Source organism: Dama dama, chromosome 12, assembly GCF_033118175.1.
Source record: "Dama dama isolate Ldn47 chromosome 12, ASM3311817v1, whole genome shotgun sequence".
NCBI classification, from domain to species: domain Eukaryota; kingdom Metazoa; phylum Chordata; class Mammalia; order Artiodactyla; family Cervidae; genus Dama; species Dama dama.
Window position 1 is genome coordinate 4,272,587 of NC_083692.1, and position 19,653 is coordinate 4,292,239.

At 44.5% G+C, this 19,653-nt stretch overlaps 2 protein-coding genes across 15 annotated transcripts in view; one reads left to right on the forward strand and one right to left on the reverse strand.

Moving 5' to 3' along the window:
- EML5 (EMAP like 5) overlaps nt 1-9,561 on the forward strand; it is a 150,664-nt gene extending 141,103 nt beyond the window's left edge. For 2 of the 6 annotated variants that reach the window (XM_061156472.1, XM_061156473.1), the window contains exons 34-42: nt 461-618; nt 2,102-2,216; nt 4,370-4,558; nt 4,719-4,891; nt 6,607-6,769; nt 7,054-7,157; nt 7,902-8,055; nt 8,523-8,623; nt 8,903-9,561. In XM_061156472.1, the coding sequence (XP_061012455.1) occupies nt 461-618; nt 2,102-2,216; nt 4,370-4,558; nt 4,719-4,891; nt 6,607-6,769; nt 7,054-7,157; nt 7,902-8,055; nt 8,523-8,623; nt 8,903-8,939 (1,194 nt within the window). In that variant the 3' untranslated portion in view covers nt 8,940-9,561. Of the gene's footprint in view, nt 1-460; nt 619-2,101; nt 2,217-4,369; nt 4,559-4,718; nt 4,892-6,606; nt 6,770-7,053; nt 7,158-7,901; nt 8,056-8,522; nt 8,624-8,902 lie in introns of those variants that run through there. The other 4 variants (XM_061156474.1, XM_061156475.1, XM_061156477.1 and 1 more) reach the window with 4 other exon arrangements.
- Nucleotides 9,562-11,122: 1,561 nt separating this feature from the next.
- The window catches only part of ZC3H14 (zinc finger CCCH-type containing 14), a 39,974-nt gene continuing 31,443 nt past the window's right edge, over nt 11,123-19,653 (reverse strand). For 5 of the 9 annotated variants that reach the window (XM_061156482.1, XM_061156483.1, XM_061156480.1 and 2 more), the window contains 6 exons: nt 19,181-19,413; nt 15,515-15,635; nt 14,779-14,915; nt 14,424-14,512; nt 13,324-13,430; nt 11,123-12,844 (listed from right to left, as the gene is read on the reverse strand). In XM_061156482.1, the coding sequence (XP_061012465.1) occupies nt 12,838-12,844; nt 13,324-13,430; nt 14,424-14,512; nt 14,779-14,915; nt 15,515-15,635; nt 19,181-19,413 (694 nt within the window). In that variant the 3' untranslated portion in view covers nt 11,123-12,837. The remainder of the gene's footprint in view (nt 12,845-13,323; nt 13,431-14,423; nt 14,513-14,778; nt 14,916-15,514; nt 15,636-19,180; nt 19,414-19,653) is intronic. The other 4 variants (XM_061156487.1, XM_061156485.1, XM_061156486.1 and 1 more) reach the window with 1 other exon arrangement.

The window sequence follows — 19,653 nt, forward strand, 5'->3', positions numbered from 1 at the left end:
AAACCTGTCAAAACTATTAGGAAAGTTATTTTCACTTCCTGTTCTTTTCTTCACTCTCGGTTACTAGTGACTTTGAAGTTACTCCTTGGGGAACTAGAGGGAAGTGAGTCAAAGGTGTGAAATAAACCAGGATCACAGCTTTGTTAATTCAAAGGGAACTCAGAGAGCGTGAATGCTCTCAGTTTACACATGAAAAAGCTGATATTGGCGGGGGTTAGAAGTCTTGACCAAGGTTATTCCAGCTAATAGGCAACAGAAGTGGAAAAAGAAGTGGCCCTAACTGAGCGAAACCTTGACGCTCAGAAACCAGGCTCTCTGACACTTGACCCCACTGTTTCTCCTGCCGTCCCTGCTTCTTGTGTGAAGAGGGCGAGAACCGCTCACTCTGACGTAGAGAATTGCTGTCTGACTCTGCCTGAACCTTTGATGAGTTTATCTCCCCTTCCCCACTCCTTTTCAGAATAACTTGACGTTTACAGGTACCGTCAGTGGAGATGTCTGTGTGTGGAAAGACCACGTATTGTGTAGAATCGTGGCCAGAGCTCACAACGGGCCCGTGTTTGCCATGTACACCACCCTTCGAGACGGGCTGATCGTCACTGGTGGCAAGGAGAGACCGTGAGTCCCCTTTCTTCTCGCAGCCTCACTGAAAACCCCTGCGTCGTGATGCCTGTGGTTCGTGGTTACGTCAAGGTCACGGGGATTAGCCTCTCTGACCTTCTTCCTCAAGTGCTTCTCCTTTATTGCCTTTTATAAAAGTGCCTTCTTGATGATTTTTATTTCTGGCCTTAAATCACTCTCAGTCTTTTTGACACTGTAGGTAAATCTAAGCTCCAGCAACTGGGGTGATCATTTTTCGGAAATAATCATGGGTAGCTATCCTGTAGGTTAAGAATTGATTTTCCTCATGTCTCTCTGCCTGTGTAAATATTTGCTGAGTAGAATTCTGCTGGTGACCTTTGGGGGATCCTTGCCGTGGGATTTGGGATGCATCTTGACCGTCTGCTTTCTGTTTTGTTCAGACTGTGCACTAAGGGATAAGATGCTCACTGCTGGACTAGAAAGGGTGAGGGATTGCCAGAAATAGACTTTGCCTTGTTTGCTGGTGCTGGAGGCAAACTTGCTAGATAAAGTTAAGACAGGACCTCAAAATGTAAGTCTGAAGAGAGGCCTTTTTCTGAGTGACTTCTAAACCTCCCAGTGGAAACCAGATACCTACATTGATTTTCTACCAACACATTCATATCCTTGTTAAAATGGAATGTATGTGTGAGCAGGAAGTAAGTGCATTCCTATACAGCATTGAAAGAACCCACAGACACGCAGCCGCTTCTGCCTGTCACATAAAGGAAGACTGTGTAACAGTGCTACAGGAACATGGCTTTGTCCTAAGACAGTTCGTCTAGCAGAAAATAAAGGAATATATTTTCCACCTCTTCCAAAAGAAAAACCGTAAATAAGGTTATATTTTATCTTTTGCACATATTACTGTGACACTTTTCTTTCCACACCTTAACTAATCTTGCACATTCCTACTCATAACCTATTAAACTGTAGTATGTTTAATAATAATAGTTGGAAAGAAATGTGCCCTTTTGGCCCTGAAAATATATTCTGTAGCATAGCATTGCTAATCCTGTTATCTAACCTTACATTTCCATTTTCCTCTTACCACTGAGTCATTTTGGGGACTTCCTTGGAGATCCAGTGGTTAGGACTTGATGCTTCCACTTCTGTGGCCTGGGTTCAATCCTTAGTGGGGGAACTAAGATCCCGCAAGCCACGTGGTATGGCCAGAAAAAAGAAAATCATTTCGCACATTTCCTCGGTAAAAAGTATTATGAGAGTAAAAGGTATATATGGTGAGGACAGCCTAAAGTAAACTTATGCTTACGTCAGAAAAATTAATTTCCATAAAATTTGCTTGAACTGAATGCTTGAGACCCAGTGTGTTTTAAAATCGGCGTAGAAAGTTTAGAGCAGTGTGAAGACTGGAGTGTCCTTAAGTGCTCTGCTTGTAGCTGAGTCTTTGTTTATGATAAAGAGCACCTGTAACGCCAACAGTAAGTGCGGCTGCCGGTCTCGGCGGCTCTTTTCTCAGGTCAAAGGAGGGAGGCGCCGTCAAGCTGTGGGACCAGGAGCTGAGGCGCTGCCGCGCCTTCCGGCTGGAGACGGGCCAGGCCAGCGACTGCGTGCGCTCGGTGTGCAGAGGCAAGGTGCGCGGCGGGGTGGGCGGCGCTGAGAGGGGGCCCCTCCCCGCCCCTGCCTCTTCTCTGCTCTCTGCAGAAAGACAAGAAGCCAGTCCCCCAAGCTCTGTATCTGTATGGCTCCTCGTTTTCCTGAATCCACTCCGGGAGACAGTTGGGTTTCTTTGCCAGTTGACTTGTGTTCATTAAGGCAGCTGTCTCCATTTGATGAAAAAACACACATTGCTCTAAAAAACTTTGACCATGCATGCACTCACAATAAGTGTATTTATGAAATGCATACATGTATTATCCTTAATCTGTCTATTAAATATTAGGTATGCTTACTTTTATTTATAGTTACTTTTAATTAAAATTCAATACTTTCTTCCCATATCCCAATGCACTTACTCCTCTTTGGAGATCTTCAAACTAAGATATCACAGTCAGCGTCAAAACTTGGACAACTAGAGAAGCGAGGCGTGTGGTGGTCAGCATGGCCAAGTGCCCAGCCGAGTGCTCCTGGGGTGCGCCTCAGGCCATAGAAAGCTTTGCATGAGCTAATCCTGGCTTCCTACTAGATTAGTCCAGGCAGAAAGTTCTCTGAGAGTAGGTTGTTTTGGTTTTGGACTCAGATCCAGTGTGTGGATGCTGAGTTCAGGACTGCTTCCCACACAGCACCAAGGAATTCTCCAGCGTGTCCATAAATTCAACTATATCCTGAAAGCATCTACCAGAGAAAGCGTCAGGTTCCACGGGAGGATGGAGGCTCAGTCCTGCCAGACTGGCCCACCCCACACCCCTTTAGATGCCAGGTTGTTATTGCCTGTACCTCTGGTCAGCCGTCATTTGGAGGCTCCCACAGCTCTTCTTGGACTTGAGACACCAGTCGGTCACCTGTGCCCTGACCCACGGGCTCTAAATGAGAGAGGGTTGTTCAGCCCCTCCTCGGGTTCAGTTAAGTTGCTCGAGCGGCTCCCTGAACTCAGAGACGTGTTCCTTACTGGATCACCACTTACTCGGAAGGGTGAAGCTCAGGCACGGCAGACGTAGAGCTGCTCGGGCCGAGGTACGTGGAGCGGTGTGGGGCCTCAGACCACTCAGCCTGCATCTCCCCTTGTTCACCTGCCCGAAAGCTCTCCAAACCCTGGCCTCTGTCGAGGCTTCTTATGCAGTCTTGAATGATTAACTCTTTCGCTATTGGTCAACGTCTAGCCCCTCTCCCATCCCCTAGGTGCAGGAAAGAGAGAGTGAAACTGCCAGGCTACCTCCTAACCACATGGTTGGGTCTGCTGGCAACCACCCCCCTTACGTGAGGTCCAGATGTTGCCTCATTAACACAAAAGATACCCATCTTGTTCATCACCCAGGGAATCCAAGGGTTTTAGAAGCCTCCCCAGTGGCTCAGCTGATAAAGAATCCACCTGCAGTGCAGGAGACCTGGGTTCAATCCCTGGGTCAGGAAGATCCCCTGGAGGCGGGCATGGCAACCTCCTCCAGTCTTCTGGCCTGGAGAATCCCGCGGACAGAGGAGCTGGCTGGGCTACAGTCCATGGGGTCACAGAATCAGACGTGACTGAACGACTTTCACTTTTAGGAGGTTTATGCCAGTAACTGGGAACAAGGCCAGACATGCCGAGTGTCTACACGTTAAGGTTTTTCGATTTTAAGATAGTGCAAAAGTGATACACATTCAGTGGAAAGCGCACTTCGAATGTTTAACTTTGCTCTTCCCCAGCCAGCAGTCTCTGGTCCAGCCCTGTCGTGATGCAGGGCGGCACAGCTCACCACAGCTCCCAGTCAGCCACGCAGCCACGGGCCTTAAGTCAGGTCATCTGCAGCCACTGTCTGTACCGAGCCAGTCACGCTGTCCTCTGCTTCAGGACAGAACTGCGTGAACGACCGAGGCGTCCAGCATGTGGCACAGAACAGGCTTAGCTGAGTGTGCCGCGCGTGTGAGGTGGGCCGGGCTCTCGCGTCTGGTAGGTCAGGTGTGTTGAGTGCACTTCTGACACTTTCACCTCATGATGGGCTTATCAGAGGCAGCCCCACTGCAGGTCGAGGAAGGTGTGCATATCTCCACTGCAAGTTGCAGCGTCACATAGTCACTGGGTCATTCTTAGGTCACTAAGAGGAGCAGCTGTGTTGGTCCAGTAACTGTTTTGGCCCCACTTGTGTTTCAGGGCAAGATACTGGTAGGGACAAGGAACGCTGAGATCATTGAAGTCGGAGAGAAGAATGCAGCGTGCAACGTCCTGGTGAACGGCCACATGGACGGCCCCGTGTGGGGACTCGCGACCCACCCGTCCAGGGACTTCTTCCTGTCCGCCGCAGAGGACGGGACAGTGAGGCTCTGGGACATTGCTGACAGAGTGCGTGCAGCTTTTACAAGATGTTACGGTTCCTAAGAAGCAGGGTCCTAAATTGCACTTAACATCTCAGAACTGTGTGGAGGATCTGGGGGAGACTGTTTATACTTTGTAAGCTCTCTGCTTAATGTCCTTCTCTCTGACCCCCCTGGTTCTGATGCAGAAGATGCTGAACAAAGTGAACCTGGGCCACGCCGCTCGCACCGTATGCTACAGCCCAGAAGGGGACATGGTGGCCATTGGGATGAAAAACGGAGAATTTATCATTTTACTCGTGAGCTCCCTGAAGATATGGGGAAAGAAGAGAGACAGGCGGTGTGCGATCCACGACATCAGGTCAGTCGGCCAGCGGGACGGGGCACCTGGGGTGTTCTCTGAGTGACCCAGCTTGCATTTGGAGAAAGTCCCTAGTGCCTGCAGCATTTCACCCCACGGTAAACTGCGCCGAGACATGGCCGCTTGAGTGTGCACGGACTCCTCACTGATGATGAGTCTGCTGGGCACCGACCACAGCGCCTGCGACAGCAAGTCCTCGGGGACGCCTGATGGACGTGTGCAGCAAGCGCGTCTCACCAAGAGTTCTCTCTCACCTGCCCTTCGACAGCCGGGAGAGTTAGGGGATTCCCTGGCGGCCCAGTGGTCAAGACGGGGGACGTTCACTGCCACGGCCTGGGTTCAGTCCCTGGTCAGGGAACTAAGGTACCACAAGCAGCACGGCACAGGAAAAAACCGGGAAAATTAAAATTATAACCCCTGACATGTCTTACAAAGCCTAGAAAATTAAAACTTTCAACCCCAAACACCTTTTATTTCTCTTAATCTCTACTGAATATATAGTTCGTTCCTTTAATCCATTGTCACTGAATATCTGTGCTCCAGAATCTGAGTTAAACTTTTTCTGGAGCCTTTTTCAGTGCTTAAGCTTACGCTAACAGCGGCTACCATTGACTGAACCCGGGACTTCCCAGGTGGCGGCTAGCGGCAAGGACCCTGCCTGCCAGTGCCGGAAACCTAGGAGACTGGGCTGGATGCCTGGGTCGGGAAGACCCCCTGGAGGAGGGCACAGCCACCCACTCGTGTTCCTGGTGGAGAAGCCCGTGGACAGAGCAGCCTGGCGGGCTGCAGTCCATGGGGTCGCAGTCGGTCACGACTGAAGTGACTTAGCACACGTGCACACACTGCTTACTGAGCACTTGTGTGATCAGCGTGGATTCCTGAATCCAGCTCTGTCAAAACTTGCTCTCTTTACCAGTAAGACCGTGTTTACATTTGATAACCTTTCTCAGGATGTCAGTGTATAAAACAGTAATTATGGCTTCCCTAAACCCTCTGGTGTCCCGAAGGTATGTCAGCAAGACCATGGGGCATTTTCAAAACACTCAACTATACGGCTTCACATGATCACTAGGCAAATGGTACTTTGTGTATTTATGTGACAGATAGTATTTTATTTAAAAATAACTTCTTCCAAGCTCCAGGTCTTATCCCTTCATCTAATAGCCTGACATGACTTAAGCTGGTCTGTGTCCCTTGCTGTTGAGATACTATCTTTGCAGATCCTATCTTACTGAATTGTTACCTAGTAATACATGTAAACTGTTAGTGGCTTTTTAAAAGCTGAGATATTTTTTAAGAAATCAGATGAAAATTCAGGAACCACTTAACACTGACATAAAATATAAACCTTTCTGTTTCATGTAAAACAAACATGGTTATCAGTTTACAGAATCTGTTTTGCCTAGCAGCTAAATCTGTTTGAGGCCAGATCACACACACTCATCTCGAATACTAAGGACTAAAAAGGGAGAGTCACTGGTCTAAGGTTTTTGGTTTTAGTTGATGTGGCCGCGAGGGGCCTTAGTTGTTGCACCCGGGCTGAGCTGCCCCGAGGCACGTGGGATTCCAGCTCCCAGACCAGGGATCGGAGCTGAGTCCCCTGCACCGGGAGGCGGATTCTCAGCCCCGGGCTACCAGGGAGGTCCTGTGTTTACACGGCTGTATTCCATGTGGTCTAATGCATCTTTGCATGTGATCTCTTGTTGTGTGTTCAGATTTAGTCCAGATTCCCGGTTTCTGGCAGTGGGTTCCAGTGAGAATTCAGTGGACTTTTATGACCTAACACTGGGCCCCACCCTTAACAGAATCAGCTACTGCAAAGACATTCCAAGCTTCGTCCTTCAGATGGACTTCTCTGCAGACGGCAGACATCTCCAGGTACAGCACCCGCACTGTACTCTGAGCTGTGCTTTTGAAACTCCTGTTCCCAGCTCAACTCTTGCCTTTCATTCACTACCACTGTTCACCGTTTCTGCATAATTCCTTACTAATCTGTTCTTGTGAATCCTTTTTTTTTGATCACCGATTTTTATAGTCATCTTTTAGTCTTAATAATTTTAGAAGTGTAAATCAAGTAGCATTTTGCCAGTATACTATAAACTATTTCTGGATTTTTACTTCTCACATGATGGGATTCTTGTTCCATTTTAATATTATGAAAGGTCTCCACTGGTTGCTATAAACGGCATGTCTATGAAGTGCCTTCAGGAAAACATCTTATGGATCAGGCTGCCATTGACAGAATTACTTGGGCTACATGGACTAGGTAAATATTTCGTGTATTCAGAAGGGAAGAACTACCTAACTGAAAGTCAGGAAAACTAGAAAATCCTATTTCTGAACAGCTAGAGCCATTCCCCTAGGGAAAATAATTGAGTTTTAAGGTTTTGTTACCATCTTGAATTCTTCCTGAGAAAATGATATACTCAGGGTGGGAACCCCTCTTGATCAAATATATTTCTATATCAATTATTTTAATTAAAGGAAATCAAAGTTGTGACTTTAAAGAAACCATATTTCCTTTAGTAGGTTTAATAACAAAAACATGCATTGAGTACTGTTAGGAAATAGTATCATTTCTCTTTCTATAGGAATGTTATTGATAGCAGCTGTTAGAAACGAAACCTTATGAATGCGTTCACAGTTGCTGGCTGTGGAATAGTTAACCATGAGTAATCATCAATGAAAATGAAAGATGCCATCAAATTCCTATAGCATAAACACTTAATTTTTAAAATAGTTCTGTCAGCTATTGTAAAGTATTAATTGAATTTTTGAAAGATTGTTTAGTCTATATATAAACCCTTAAAATTGTAAAATTTCAGTAAGAAAAGGTGTATGTGCAGGGGTTCACATCCCAGGAGAAATTCAGGTTTCCAGGTAACACGTTATCATAATTTATTCTTATGTCTAAATAACTTCATTAGGTATAGAGATTAATTACCATGAAACTTTTTCAGTATGTAAACCCGTGTTTGCTATGGTGGGTTTTTTTATTCCTTCTCTGTAGTATTCTAGGAGATGAAGTTATGGGAATCTGGTCCAGACACGCTGAGAAAGCAGATGTCAGCTGTGCCTGTGTCTCTCATTCAGGAATCAGCCTGGTAACGGGAGATGACTTTGGCATGGTTAAGTTATTTGACTTCCCATGTCCTGAAAAATTTGTAAGTTTATCTTGGGTTTAGTATTTTACGTAACTTTACCCCCAGTTTACTTTTAATCATTATTAGTACATTTTCCCACATGATATGTGCTAAAATGTTATCTCATGATTTGAAAATACTTTGAAATTTGTGATTCTAAACTTTCTTCCAAACTTCCTAAATCCATTACTCTGAAATAAAAGCGGTTAGATGATCTCCCCTTGCCCTCAAAAGTCATGCCACCGTCTCAAACTGTCCTAACAAAGCTTGCACTCAGCCTTTTACCAGACCTTTAATTCATCTGTTAACAAACTGCAAATGCTTTTCAACGCAGACCCATCACTCTGAAAAAGCATTTAATTAATAGCTGTGGTCCAAACTGCTTACTCTCTCCACAGTCTTTGTGATGGAGATAGTGGTTCCTGATAGAAACCTTTGACTTCTGTGTTCATCACACATGCTGAGCCTTGTTCTTCATTGTTTTTTAGGCAAAACACAAAAGGTTCTTGGGTCATTCACCCCACGTGACAAATATTCGATTTACCAGCGGCGATCGACATGTGATCAGTGCTGGCGGTGATGACTGCAGGTTGGTGACTTTCTCAGCCCAAGATATGCCAGCGTACTCGTTAAGATTTAATATCACTTCTTCTGACAGGTTCCTTGTGTGGACTCAGCTAGTCAACATCATAATAACGTAGCAAAACCAGATGGCTCCTTGGAGTTGTATACCGTGTACATAGAGAATAAAAGGACTTAAAAAGGAAAATTTTTATACATATATGTATGATTTGAAAGCTTAATTGAAAAACAAACTGTTCTGAGAATTTAGAAATATCGAGAACTCACTGCTGTTTTCTGATTGCAGTTTATTTGTCTGGAAATGTGTACATATGCCTCACTGAAAGATACGGATGCTGAGAAGACTCTGTAAATTAACAGCCTTGAGAAAAGCAGGACTCCACAAGCGGAAAAAATAATCAGAACCAAGCCCTGCATGGTCAAGTGGTGCTAACTTAAGATTGAAACAGGGATAAATGCCCAAACTTGTCAAAATGAAGATTGATCGGTTCAAAATATTTGTAATATGCACTAGGTAACTGTCCATAATCCACCCACTGCCAGGTAATCCCATGTCAAGAAAGGATTAAATGAACTGATGGTGACCGCTAGCCCCCATTCTGGCGAGTGTGCAGATCTGGCAGACCTGCTGGGGAGGTTTGGGAGACAGAGCTCCTCAAAAAAGTGAACCAAAACCTCAAACACCCAACTTGGATAATTTTCATCCTCTTTTTTAGCAAAACTTTTTCTTTTTTGAATTTTTATTTTCAAGATTAAACTGTTCAGTATTTTATCCTTGTGTTTACATAAGGAAATATACCATCACCCTAAAGGATCACAGTTTTTAAAAGGCAGACATTATTTTCCCTAAGAAAACACACAGGAGGTCTACTGGAGAATATAATGCTTCCTAAGCATTAATAAAGTCCTGCTTATAAAGCACATTTTCCTCCTAAAAGTTTTAAACTCAAGAACAAATCCAAAGTCAGTAGTAATGATCACTGCATTTTCACTTCTGAGCTGTCCCTCATGTTCAGAATTCATCTCTGTAACTGAAACAGTAAAACATGATTATAGCCTCATTAATGGAAAAGTATGATAAACAATCATTTCCAGTGATGTACAGTTTAAGGTTTTAGACAGTAGTACTATTTAACTGGGAGAGAATGTTGAGTATTCAAAGATGCAGTCTAATAGAAACATTTATTTAACATGTAAACTAAAGCATTGAATTCATATTTACAAAGTTACACAATTTAGTAACTCTTGAAATAAAATTTTTATAGCCTTTTTTTCTATGGAAAAATATGTTTAATGTATGCTACCCTATAGGCTGACTTCCATAAGGAATGAATATCGGTCCACTTATAAAACTTGTCGTTAACAATTCTTTCTTGGTGGACTGGGGCTGAACTCTTAGATCTTTACTCCTGTTCACTTTAAATGCTGCCAAAGATCAGTACTTGCCATTCAGGAACTTCCTATTTAGCTTATCTGTAGTTTCCTGAAGACTGGAAATTACGCAGACTGCTACTTAAAAATATATTTTTCTAAGTATGAAGAAGTTTAAGATGCTGTATCGGTCCTATGAATTTTTATTTTCATGTGTTAATTATCTTTGTAGTGTAATAGAGCCTTTCAGGTTTCTGGTCATCTGTTTTCTATGTGCAACACCCTGTTAATATTAAAACCAGAAAAGGCCGAGTTACATCATGGAAGCCCAACCAGTGACTGAACCTGGTCGGTTTTAGAGCTCTGAACAGCTGCGTCTGAAGGACTGACTGGGGTGTTCGTTTAAGAAGCATGAAACATTATCATTTTCTTGTCAATGGATTCTCCTAAATTAAGCCCAATTTGATGAAACACTAATATTTAAAGCTTCTATTCATGTATACTATAAAGGAGCAGTCAATAAGTTAAAGCTAAAAATTCCCCTGAACCACACTCCCCCTCTCTATTTGAGGCAGTTGCAGCTTCAAATTTTCCTTGAGTCAAGTTTACCAGCTTTTGGCTAAAGAGAAATTCCAGTTCCATTACAGTGTGGGTAGAAACTCTTCGGCCGTAATCAGGGAACCACGTAGGGTGAACCTGCTCCCCCGCGGTCAGCCTGCGGCGGCCTTAATCCCCGCAGTCCATGTCCCAGCGTGGTCTCCCCACAACCGCCGCCCTCACACCAGCCACTGACTGAGGCGAGGGGGACAGCCGTGGCAGGCCTGCTTTTTAACCTAGGGGGCTGTCTCCATGTGCAGGGCCTGACTGAGCCCCCAGTCTGTACCTGCGCCCCCGGGTACCTGCGCCCCCGGGTACCTGCGCCCCCGGGCACCGCTGGCCTCCGCGCTGTGCAGACCAGGCCCAGACCCCCTGGCACCCAGCGCCGCTCACAGCCACCTCTGTCCCCTTCCTTTTCTGTGAACTTCTTTGATGGTGGCTCATTTTGGACCAAGTTATAGTGAACCTTTGCCTGCCCATAAACCACAGCAAATGAAAGATGAAACTCTTAATGCGTCTCCAGGCTGTGTCTATTAAATAGAAAAAAAAATCTCATTTCAGCTTTTTATTTCCTCATAAAATGGTAGAACTAAGTCACTTGAGCCCTTGTTTCCCACTTTTTACAGTGAAATTATGAGAATACAAATATACTCCATTTATGAGCATTGATACTAAAAGTCTGTTTAAAATTTCTGTAAGTACAATTTAAAACAAATTTCTTCTGCAGAAATAAAGCATCTCAAGTCAACACTCGAGTGAACAAGTACCTTAGATTCAGTGGAACAGAACTTTTTAGAATGGCGTGGAATTGCCATTTCACGCAGGCTGACTACACGATGGCGTTGTGTGTGCCCTTGTGTACACTGTCTTGCTTGTTCTAATGTTTCAGTCTTATAAGCACAGCAAAGTGCAACTTAAAGGATGGTTTAATAACTGGTTAATTCTTTCTTCTTCCAACAGCAAAGAGATGGCCACAAGGCTGCAGGTTTTAGCATCTGAAACATGGACTTTTACACACATGTAGTTTTATTATCCCTTCAATATATGACTAATACGCATGTCAAACAACTTACTTTTTTTTTATACACAGTTTAATTTGGTCCTTAGACTATTTTGATCTTTACTATCCTTTTTGCATTAACTCTTTTTTTCTAACCAACTTTTAGCTTTACTTTTTAAAAAACTACACTGTCTTTAAAAATCAGTGATCTGTTATTTAATTCTAAAGCATTTGACACTTCTTGCCTTAACAATTTTAAAACCACACACACAAAACTCTGTATTTTCATTCAGTATCCCAAAAGTTTAGTCCTATTTTGCAGTTTACCCATCTGATCTCTGTAATTATATATCTGTCATTTAAAATATACTATTTAAATCTAATTTTTACATTTAAAAAATTATCTTCAGTAATATTTTCTGTGGAATTATTTCTGAGAATGTTATTTTTCAGAATGTGAGAATATGTATGTATAGCTATAATCTTGTGGGTTTAAAGTTTGTTCTGATACCTTATGTATATACTTGTAAAAAATTTTTGTATAATTTTGTGATAATGTAGATCCCTAAAATACTTATTTAAAAGGTATACGTTAACAGTAAATGAAAGCATTTTAAGGAACTGTTGCCTTTGCCATTCCAACTCTGTTCACCCTACACACCCCACCTCACTCATCTTTTCTCAGAAAGCAAGGGAGCAGATATTTGGGAACCATTTACCAAAGCAGTGCTCAACTCAAAAAGCATTTATAGTCATGCTTTTCAGACTAAATTCACTTTAAAGAGTAGGACTGAGTAACTGTTTTATGCCACCTCAGCACTTTGGGCCACTCCTGTTTTCAGGGGAGTCGAAAAGTGAAAGCAGCCATCCAACTTCTGGAGTAAGGACCCTCCCTCATACAGCACCACTGGGGCCTCACCTGGGTCATCAGTACCAACAGTGATAGCACCACGGTGTAAATTCTGATACTTGAACACAGCAGTGTACAAACATGCCTCAAATGTTTTAATAGATTTCAGCTTTTCCTTAAACTGTCTTTCCATAGTCAAAACAAAACAACAAAGACCCAATGTTAAAATCACTTAATAAACTTACAAACTTGAAAAATTAGACACTTCAGATAGGCAATAAACTTCATATTATGAAAGCAATATATTCCAAGTTTCAAAGATCTGACAAATTCTGCAGAATGTCTTTCATCAGTAGATGGAAACTTTCAAACGCCACAGTCTTCCGTCACGTAGGACTGGGTGTCATTCACTGAATAAACAAAACCAAAAGTTTTTCAGTTAATTGCTTTAATGAATGTCAGTTAAGAGAAGTTGAGTATTTTCAGACAATATTTGCTCTACAGATTATAAATATAAGATTTGTAAAAGAATAAACTATATAAGGTACATAAAAGATACTAATATATGCATTTAAATGTAAGGGTCACAGTAAAAATATTTTGAAACTTAATGTCTAAGAAAACCGATGTGAAAATCTGTAATTTGAAGGCCTTAAGTTCATGTTCACAGTCTGTTCAGAAGTTAAAGAAAGTCTGAGGCAAACAAGCAACTGCTGAATGAAACAAAATTTGGTTTATGTAGTAAATTATTTTGCCAAAGACCCTTAATTGGACAGCAGACATAAAGTGATGCTCCCCACAAATTTGTATGCTTACAAATTTAAGAAAGTATTACATATACTAGAAAAGCATTTGAAATGACATTAGAAAAACTACTTCTGACCTTTACCTGGTCTGAGGTCGAATCCATTTCAAGGCATGTCGCGGTGGCACAGTAATGGCGGGGTGATAGAACGTACAGTCAGGTCGCGTACACTGCGTGTTAAACCTACAGTGCTGAAGACAGAGAGCAGTTTCAACCGCTGCAAAGCTAATGCAGGACCCACAGCAGCCTGGCTGACAGTGACCAGCCCCTAGGGCGATGGGGCAGCAGATGCGGACCGTCCCCATTTACTTACTCCTGCTGAAGCCCTCAAACAGGAACCCCCGCCAAGACACAAAATCCTGATTGAAGAGTAACAAGGTAAACTTCAAAAGGAACCTGAGCATGTAACACAGATTCCTCTCATCCGTGTCATAACCACTTGCCCATCCTGCCCAGCACCCTCCCATTTTCACCCTCATCTGTGTCCAACCACAGCTGGGGAACTGAAGGCCTTTCATAAGTATGGCCACCAGGCTGCCGTTCCAAAGAGAAGGTGATTCATGCCAAGCAGCTAGGCAGCTGGAGACACCCCAACCGATCTCTAGAGCAGACGTTAGAACCATGGATACATGATGGACTAGGGATGGCGCCATTAGGTACCACTGGACCCAGCGTCTCCGGCCTGGCACGAGGTGGGGTGGGGGACACATTCAGGGCAAAGAAGAGCGGAACCCGCCGAGCAGCAGGGAGCGCCCCCTCCCGGGAGGGGCTCAATCCTCTCCGACTCTGTGACCCCACTGACTGCAGCCCGCCAGGCTCCTCTGTCCATGGAGCCTCCAGGCAAGAATCCTGGAGTGGGCTGCCACGTCCTCCTCCAGGGGGTCTTCCTGACCCAGGGACTGAACCTGGGTCCCCGGTACTGCAGGCGGATTCTTTACCGTCTGAGCCACCAGGGTCAGCCACGGGAGATTAGTCCACTAACATTAAACCGGTTCAGATGACTTGGCCTAACGGGCCGCACACGGGCTCAGGGACAACTAGGGAATAACTTACAGGTCTTAAAAACCATGAAGTCAACTCTTAACAGAAAAGTTAAACTGGGAAAGGAAAAAAAAAAAAGGAAGACAATATAGTTTTGAACAAGCTGCCACTCAATTCCTTTTTGGGAAGATGAAAGTTCTTACTTTCGGATGATAGAAGGGACACTCCATTTTCTTACAAGCTGGGAAGTAGCGGCACAGCTGACTACTGGAAGGCGGTGCTGGTGCTGTGACTGTGGACAGAGATGAGATTTGGCAAAATAATTTTTAGTATAGTCTGCAGGTGTTTTTATGGGAACTACTTTAAAAAATGGGAGATTTATAATATTCATTAGTCAAGACAAAATACTTTAGAATGCTATAGAATGGACACACCTGTTCTGTAAACTCATTAACGGACTCTTACACGATGATCTCAAACTATTTTTTAATTCAGTTTACAGTCACAAAATGTCATCTTCCCCTCTTCACTCAAATGCAGAAGCGCACAGTCACTGACCTGGTTTTGGAGGCAGTCCTGGGGTTCTTCGGCTCATGTGAGTGAAGGGACAGTCTGGTTTAGTACATTTTGCATCATATTTACAATTTGGATGAACAAACAGACACTTCTCAGCAAATTTACAATTAGGAAAGGCTCTATAAAACAAAATAAAACGTATTATTCACATTTAATCTCCCAAATGCATGGTTTTTTGTAGAGATGCTCCATTGTACTCTTAATTCCATCACTACTTGTTACACTGAAGTAACAAGAAAAAAAAAGCAAATTCCCATTTCTAAATGATGCCAGATATCAAAACAGGACACACATGCCTATTTCAAAGCCCGGGGGATTAACAGATTTTCATCTCAAGCCAAGTCACCGTGAAAGGGAGAGGTGTTTCTTGTGACAAGAAGAGACACCGTTTATTCTGTAATTGAGGGCTATGTAACATTCTACACAACAGGGTGTTTGCTACCACCCGGGCGTTCTCCTGGCAAAACTCTTGTGAGCCTTTGCCCTGCTTCATCTTGTACTCCAAGGCAGACCTGTCTGTCACTCCTTAAATGCACAGAATCCTCAAAGAATCCCAGGAGTTTTGGTATCTCAAGAGGCACAGAGGCGAGCCCTGCCGCCGCGCCCTCGGACACCAGCGTGTGCTGTCCCCCCGCTGCACGCAGTCGCAGGAAAGGGTGGCAGAAGGAAGCGCCCCCAGGAGGGGACCTGAGAGCCAGGAGCGGGCTGCGCGACTCACTTGCACGGCGACACGGGGTGATGGTAAGGGCATGCGTCCCCATTCTTGCAGGCGGGCCAGTACTTGCAGCGCTCCAGCAGCTTCTCTGGCTTCTGCGCCACGCTCAGCTCGCTCATCTCAGCTACAAAGGGGAACAAGTTACAAGTCTTTCAGTCGTTATGGCCGATTTAGGACATGACACCTTTAGTAAACTTCCCTCAACACCCAGTCTTACAATTTTACGTTCTTCTATGTCTACAGTTACACAAAACAAATGAGTCCAAATAATAAAACTAGAATCTTACAAAAGATTACTAGGAAGTAGACTACAGTGTTCTCACTGTGAAGAGGAAAGTGGACAGTGATGCTCAACAAGAGTCAGTTCTCCCCGAAAAATCCCAAGTCTCAAAATTATTTCAGCTGAATGAAGATTAAAAGAGCAAAGAGTGTCAACTAGGGAACCAATAAAATGAAATGGGAACTGAAAACACGAGGTGATAAAAAATGTAAACGAATTCTCATATTCAGGTTAAGATGATTGGTGTCTAAAAACAAGTGTTCCCACTCACCGAGGTATGTACAGTTTTCTAGGTACAGGTGATAAATTCACATCAATGGACAAAGGGAGGAAAAGGTTTTGCCTAAGAGTCACAAATGTCATCCGACCTACAGGGGCCCAGAGGATCACTTAACAGATCAGAGTGAGGCTGTCCAGAGGCAAGGGGACCCGATGGCAGAAAGCCTCACGGAGGAAGCCTGCTCAGAAGAGCGGCCTGGAGAGCGCACGTGTGACCCCGAGGTGCTCACCCATCACGGGGTGGGTCAAACGACCCCATCGACGACAACGACGAGAGAAAACGGCAGCAGTGCCGCCCGACTCAGGCAGACAAACACCTTTTCGTCTGGGGTCTAAACTCAACTCTATTCTTGGGCTGAGCTGTGCGGCGCGTGCGATCTCAGCTCCTGACCAGGGAGGGAACCCAGGAAGCGGGGAGTCCCAAAGACTGGGTGGTCAGCGAAGTCCCCTATGACATCTAATTTATAAATGACAGCAACTAACTGAAACTTAAAACACAGAATAAACCAAGTAACACCCAAAGACCATACATAATGAGATGTCAGCTACTGACCCAAGACACCCTAGGAAAAAAAAAGAATCAAGGGTCTTACTAACAAACTTCTGATTAATGTTTATGAGAGCAAACAGCACTTCAACCACACCACCGAGTCCTCCTGCAGCTCAAACCTGGCTCTTCCGCTGATGGTTGAGCCAGACACTCGGAGTGTGTTACAACATCTCTGAACTTCTGTTTCCTCATCTAAACCAAGAGAAGCTGTCTTCCTTACAGCTTTGTGATACATGGAAACAAGAATGTAGCACAGGCCATCCATCAGACAGACAGACAGTTCCACAGCCAGTGTGAGGACTACTTCCTGCTCCAGAGCACCCACCTCCGTCTTCCTAAAGAACACGGCACAGAGCCCAGCCCTGAAGCCCACCATTAGCACCCCCGGAAAGCTACCGAGACCATGCCCACGTGCCTTTAAACACAGTGAAGGTCGTTACCTAGCTCCAGGATAGAAAACTATCCTTAGTCTCAAAATACAATGGTCTGGAAGGAGGGGTTTTCTCCAAATACAATTTTTTGATGTATAATTCCTGCAGAGAAACTGTGTTTCGCCTTCCCCTCCAGAGAACATACTTTAAACTCCAGCACATGCACAAGACCCAGACCAAGGGAAAGACATCAACGGATACCCAAGAGCAGGGGATTCTGGAAAATGGAGTGAAGGAGCTATCGACAGATCTAAGGAGCAATACTAAAATTAAACACTGTACAAGGAAACTATCTTTCTGAGGAAAAAATGACATCATATGTACACAAAGCTCACAACTCTGGTTTTCTCTAACGTTTACTTCATAAGCTATCAACACTCCTCCTGTTTAAGTTTTAAGAGGCAAATTCACTTTTTATTGTAAAGTATACAATCTGTGCTCCTGTGAAAGGCCAGCCAGAGTAGCTTAAAACAGATGCTGCAATTGGTGGCATCCTTGAAACACTGGATAGGGAGCCACGGAGAGTAAACCCCCACCCGGGCGGGCAGAGCGGGCAAGACGAGAGCCTCCTGAGGGAGTCTTCTCGGCCGCCCCGGGCCCCGCTACTGCAGAGCTCCATCTCTGCACAGCAGCGGGAAACCGAGAGGCCCAGGTTGAAGCCGTGATGAAGGCGGCTCCCCGTCCCCACAGGTGTCTCCCTGACGGCCACAGCACCGCGCAGGCTGACGAGAGCTCCCACCACCCAGAGGGTCACTGCTACGACGCAGATGCCAAGAAAGCTGCTCGTGCACGTCTACATTCAAACAAAATCAGACCCGAAACTGCGTTTCTCGCGTGGCTCAGGGGTAAAGAATCCACATGCTAGTGCAAGAGACGCCAGTTCCATCCCTGGGGTGGGAAGATCCCCTGGAGGAGAGCATGGCAACCCGCTCCAGGATTCTTGCCTGGAGAACCCCACAGACAGAGGAGCCTGGTGGCCTACAGTCCATGGGGTCGCAAAGAGTCAGATGCAACTTGGCAACTAAACAAGACCCTAAGGTACCAAAAATTAAACTACCAAACTGAAATCCAAAGTACTAAAAACACCAGAATCTTCTCATATTTTAAATAGAACATACAGGGTCAAGAAATCTGAACTGCCTGTCTACTGCAGTTGTTATCACCTCTGTTATTAACACTTAAAATTTTTCTTCCTTTGAAAGAAAAGTCAGATTTTACAACTCACTCCACCAACCAAAACTGATTCACAGCAGTCCACTCTGTTCAAGATAATAGCAATAAGTCCTTCGCTCACTGACGATCTCCCCCTAAACGCTACTATGTTTTTAGTGACTAAAAAATGTATTTAATACATTGTTGTATCTCTAACAAGAAAAGGATTACTATGGGAAAATTTCAGAACTCATTATTGCTTTTTCTTTGATGCTCTTCATATTTAATATTCAGTAATTGTCTCCCTTGCCAATGAAGGTGTTCCTAAAATTTTTATAAGCTGTGAGGAATGTGACTGGAATTCTCTATCAAGAATGAAAACGCTCAAGGCACCAGCCCCTGACATCCAGTGAGAGAAGCATTGCTGAGAAGCGTTCATCTGCCTAAAATCATGTCCCTATCTGAACTGAGTTCATCTCTACTACTATGCCTCTATATTAATTTAAACAAAAGGTTTTTTCCTAAACCTCCAAGAAGTACTTTGAAGTATTAGATAAGAAACTCCTTTCAAGGGAATTTCACTGAAGTAGAAATGACATCAAAATCCAAATAGAGTTTTCTGTCAAGTTAATTACTAATTACCAGAGTAACCAACTACTGCTGGTTCAAGGGGAATATCACAAATATAGTTTCTAAATGGGAAAAAAAGGTTAAACAAGGCACCAAGCACGAATTCACCCTTTACAAGCATCACAGAGAGGTATTTGTTGGCCTCCATGGTGGAACTCCATTTTAGTACACGCAAAGGACAAACAGTTTCAAATTCAATTGGTCATTTTGTCTAAAGAAGTATAAAGGCCACTACCAAATTATAAATAAAAGACCTCCAACCAATATTCATTTGAGGTAGAGACGCACGGCACAGACGTCCTCCACAAGGCCAGCACCCTGAGAGGGCGGGCTGAGCCCCCACACACCGTTTGCAAAGCTACCATCTGGGTCCTCAAGCTGCCTGCTCAGCACGCGGGCGTGCTGCGGGCGGAGGAGACCCGCGAGTCCCCCGTGTGAGGCTGCAGGGTGCTGGGCGGCTCTCATTCCTTCAGAGCTCATGTCCTCCTCTTGATCTGACATGTATCCCGGGGGGCTGGGGACACCGTCCAGCGTCACTATAAACTTGGGACTTGCAGGTTTATCTGGTTGTACAAGATCTCTGCCAGACAGATAGAAAATACCACAGAATTAGGGAAACGCACAAAAAGCCAAGCCTCCTACAGCGCTCTTCAAAACACTATCACTGCCTTGACTGGTCTGCGGCTCCTTCACTAACACACAAGCCCTGACAGGACTCCCAGGGACAACTAGCGGATTCCTACTCACACACGATGACTACGGCCAATCACTGTGGCGTCAACACCAGCCCTTCAGGCTGCCCTCAGGGCGCTCTCCCTCA